Source organism: Cupressus sempervirens, chromosome 8 (genome assembly GCF_028749045.1).
Source record: "Cupressus sempervirens isolate cs-2001-9-10 chromosome 8, ASM2874904v1, whole genome shotgun sequence".
NCBI classification, from domain to species: domain Eukaryota; kingdom Viridiplantae; phylum Streptophyta; class Pinopsida; order Cupressales; family Cupressaceae; genus Cupressus; species Cupressus sempervirens.
In genome coordinates this window covers 448336621-448341322 of record NC_143125.1, presented here as the reverse complement: position 1 = coordinate 448341322, position 4702 = coordinate 448336621, and the positions used below count along the sequence as shown (strand labels likewise).

General features: G+C 37.3%; 1 protein-coding gene across 1 annotated transcript; it reads right to left on the bottom strand.

Annotated features, from left to right (window-relative positions):
- Window positions 1-1272: 1272 nt before the first annotated feature.
- Window positions 1273-3893, bottom strand: LOC149543145 (L-type lectin-domain containing receptor kinase SIT2-like). Its single transcript, XM_089798044.1, has 2 exons — window positions 3762-3893; window positions 1273-3620 (listed from the first exon to the last, which is right to left on the bottom strand). Exons 1-2 carry the CDS (start codon window positions 3785-3787, stop codon window positions 1610-1612), a joined length of 2037 nt encoding a protein of 678 aa, XP_089654170.1. The 5' UTR covers window positions 3788-3893; the 3' UTR covers window positions 1273-1609.
- Between the last annotated feature and the right edge of the window lie 809 nt (window positions 3894-4702).

Genomic DNA, 4702 nt, shown 5'->3' with positions numbered 1-4702 from the left:
AATTAGTAGAGATATGTTTTATATGTCAACAACAACTATGTAACATTATTTTGTGGGTGATATTGCAGGCTAAAGAAGAATGAATAAAGTACAGCCTACCATATGAAAAGAATCTCTGCTAAAAATGCTTGCAAGCCTCATAAACTACAATATCAATGGTTACTCAAGTTTAACTCCTTTGTAATTCTGTAAAACATAAAACCTGTAAAATAAATAATTTTATTCTCGGGCTAGACTGGAGGTTTTCTTCTCCGTTCTTTCCTACCAGTGCCCATTTGAACGGAGATAAGCTATTGTAACTTTCTAGTTAAGTTAAATAAAATTAATGAAGGCCTTGGCCATTTATTGATAAATTTTATTTTTTTAAATTAGTAATTTGATATAGTATAAAGTACATGAAAAAATTACGCAACTATCTTCTCAATCTAATGCTTTAATACAAATAGTTACAAATCAAATAGCCCATTCAAGAACTTGCAAAAGAATTTGTATTGAATACTTTTGACAATAACTACACTACCTAACACATCTTCAGCAAAAGGTCAAAGATGAAAATAACAAACAATAAAACAAAACATACAATTTACTTCACAAATACAATCAAAAACTCAAACAAAACATAGAGCTAAAATAGATAGCATTTTTGTTAGTATGAAAAGTTAGTAGGAAAAGTTTTTTTATTCATGATAACGACATTTTATTCATTAAAAAATATAAATACACATTTATTAACAAAGATTAGTTGTTATATGAGAAAGAGAAAATTAGAAATATGAAAATAAATACTGGTACATACAAATACAAAAAATAATAATAAGTTTCTAGTACATGTCATTGGGTATTACTACACTTTATCAACTAGCAAAACAACTGTTACCATTATTTACAACTTCTTACAATGCAATAATGTAAACAATTATGAAGCATTGTAAGCCGAAATTTCCAATTTAAAGTTAATTTCCTCTCAACATAATCTAACTAAAAAATTTTTAAAAAATCATGCTTATTTATTAATTCAACTAAACAAATACAAACAAATCAAATATGTGGCCAATTGAAAAAGATATTTTATTTTAACACTATAAACTTCCAATCACAACACAACAAAACAAGAACTAGACTCTTTGCGTCCTTGTTTAAAATAAATATTATCTACAACTTTCGAAATGTTTTCATAAATACTACTCGTTAACTGAGCTTGAAAAGATTTGAATAAATTCATATTCCCAACCGACAAGAACTCATAATGTTATTAACCATAAAACCAACGAATTCTAAGTAAATAACCGCGTCAAAAAAGCCATAACTATGTATTTTTGTACAAATACTTATATCCAAACGTAACAATAGCAACAAGATTCCACAGGAAGATCGATCTTATGTGATGACACAGCCAAAAACAGAATTTGAGCTGGAAATATTGGAACCATCTTCTGTAATTCGGAAGAAAGTTCCAAGTACTGCTGGGTGAACTTTTATCCGTATAAAAACGGGGCATCAAAACCTGATGGTGAGGATTGGAACAAATTATACTGTTCCTCATCAAAGAGAGTTCGATGCTATACAGTTTGACACGTTCAGGAAACGATCTTCACATATTTCGTCGAATTTATCGAGCGTCCAAAGACACGGAAATCGGGGCGCCGCTGCTGTGACTGTAACCTGGATCAGACTTCGCAAAACTGCTTGCTGAGGTCGACTCCAAATAGAAAGGGGCATCAAAGTCCGGAATCGGAGCCTCTTCTTCAAGTATTTGCACAACTTGTCTCATTCCAAACCTGCCTTCTGCCTGACGGTTAGAACATATCAGCCCCAGTTTGAGCACTTTCTCCATCTCACCTTCAACATATTGCCCACCAAGATTCGGATCTGCTGCGTCCATCAGACTGCCTGTGGCGTGCAGTTCTCTCACCCACTCCACCATGAGTGTCCGACCAGGTTGGACGGAGGGATCAAAGGGTCTCCTTCCGCATGCAACCTCCAACATTAATATACCAAAACTGAACACATCTGTAGTGGGACTCGCTTTTCCCGTGTGTACCAGCTCCGGTGCGATATACCCCAGCGTTCCAACCACTCGAGTGGTGTGTGAGTTTTTGTTGTGCTCGTACAGACGGGCAAGCCCAAAATCCGCTAACTTCCCATTCAACTCTGAGTCTAGCAGAACATTGCTGGACTTGATGTCTCTGTGCACTACGCATTTCTCCCACTCTTCGTGAAGATACAACAAACCTGCAGCCACGTCTCTGATAACCCTGTACCTCTGGTCCCAGTTTAGCTTCTTCCTGGGGTTTCCAAATATCATCTTGTCCAGGCTTCCATTGGGCATGTAGTCATATACTATGAACAGCTGCTTCTCCCGCCTGCAGAATCCTCTGATCTGCACAAGATTTCGATGCTGAAGGCGACCAAGACTGGAAATTTCTGCTATGAATTCCTTCACCCCATCATCTGTTTGTCTAATAATACATTTCACCGCTACTTGGAGGCCGTTTGTGGCAAGGACTCCTTTGTACACTCGCCCGAAGCCTCCAGATCCCAAAAGTTCTTCGTCTCTGAAACCCTTAGTTGCAGTATGTAGGTCTTTGTACCTAAACCTGTGAGGCCAATACTCCATCTCCCATTCTTCAATAAGATCTTTGTATTGCTCTAATCTTCTCAACCACACAAGTGATGCTGCCACTACCACAACCAGGACGACGCAAGCTGTGCTAATTACACCAGCTATCAGTTTGGAGTTTGAGCTCCTTGATTCCTTGCGTACAAAGCATGGAAGAGAAGATGTATTCAGGGGCGGGGAAATTCCGTTTGTAACAAAGCTCCAGGCCAGGATATAATTCTCTTCATGAATGCTTGCCGTAGCTGCTGAGAAACCAACGTACATGTCTTCCTCCAGAATGTTGGAGAGGGACATATTTTTCAAATGTAATAGTGGTTTTTGTGGGCGATCTAGACCGGCCTCAGCAATGGTGACTTTCAACTCCTTCTGAGAATTGTCATAATCAATCCAAGCTTGAATGTTCCGTCCGCTTTTGAGATCCAAATCCTGGAATCGGCTGCTGTTAATCCAGTAACCTGCAGGCGTAGAATTTACAGACCAAAGGTCATTGAGATCCACGCCGACGTGATTGTAGTTGATGTCGTGAAATTCCATGTTCCTTAGAGTGTCGAACTCGACTGCAAATAGATGATTAGACGCCTTTCCCATAACTGATAAATTGCTAATCAAACCAAGGTACGGACTTGGGTAAAAACCCTCAAGTGATCTCTGCGGCGTCATCATAAACGCCAATCCAAACCCAGGTTGTGAAGCTAAAGGAGGAACAATGCTAAACACAAAAGTTGTGCTGAAAGAGAAAGTGGAATTCAGAGAGCCAGGATCTTTCATACGCACAGGGTATGGGTAAAAAGCACGGCCTATACTAAATTGAAATCGACCATTAAGGGAGATTGCATTGGACTCCATGGAAGCGTTCCCATACAATTCGAGAGTCGACGCGTTGAATTGGTTAAAGATAAAATTTGTGTGATCTCGGGCAATAAGCGAGGTGGGGAGGAGGAAAAGTACAAGGACCACACTCAAGCCTTTCACTCTGAAGCTCCAGCTCGACTTCCAGATCCTGTCCGAACATAATGACCAGCAGTATATCATAATCGGACAGAGAAATCCAAAGGAGACGAACATAATTCTTTCGTAGGAGCCAAAGTTGAACTAGAAATACATCTGAGATCGGGAAAATAAATTTGAGTATTCCATTTACCTTTTAGCGTGTCCCAAAATTTCCATTGCTTCTGCGTGTCGTCTATTCTCGTGTCTCTGGCTCTGGCTTTTCGAATATGAGCGTAGTGCATAAATAAAGCAAAAACGAGAAATTCATGCATTGTGGTGGTGTCCACGCGTTTGAAGGTACACGTGAATCCGCGTACAGGTGCATATGGTGACTTTTCCACGAACAGATTTTAACTGAGCTAGACTTTGACATAGGTAACTAAAAACGCAAATGACCCAAGCAAAACCCAACGCAACTACGACTCTAAAATTTCGCAACCATATTCAAAGCAATCTTATATAGCAAGGAAATTTTTTCATTTAAGAGTTATTCAAATATTCGAATTACTGATGAGTTACAAAGACTATTAAATCTAATAAGGGTGATTTTTTCCATTTTTTTATTAAAAGTTTATTAATGTTTTTTTGATTTCTTTTCTAATCTAATTATGAATTTCTCTCTTTAGTCTTTCAAGTAATTTTTTAAAAAATTAAAAGTAAAAAATACAAGGAAAAAATGAACCAAATCCTCTTTTCATATCATCATAAGGAAAAGAAACACAAATAACCCCTAAAATCCTTTAATAACTTTCTAAATAATTGTATCTTCTTAATGAGTTGTGGAAGATGAGAGACACTTTCTCTCAAGACAGTTCCATGTGTACATCAAATAGGTGAGTCATAGGAGAGTGTTATTCATCCCAAATCAACCCAAAAAAATTACGGAGAGTGAAATTGGATTATGACACACCACACACTTCATCCCACATCTCATAATTTTTGTCACCAATTTAAAATCCCATTAAAAGATGCTTAAATCCACCATACATAAAATAACACTCAATTTCTTAGTTGAAAATCTAAGCTACTTGAAAAATGCATGAATAATACCAAAATAAAGCACTTTGAGACATTTTACTAAAACACTTAAAA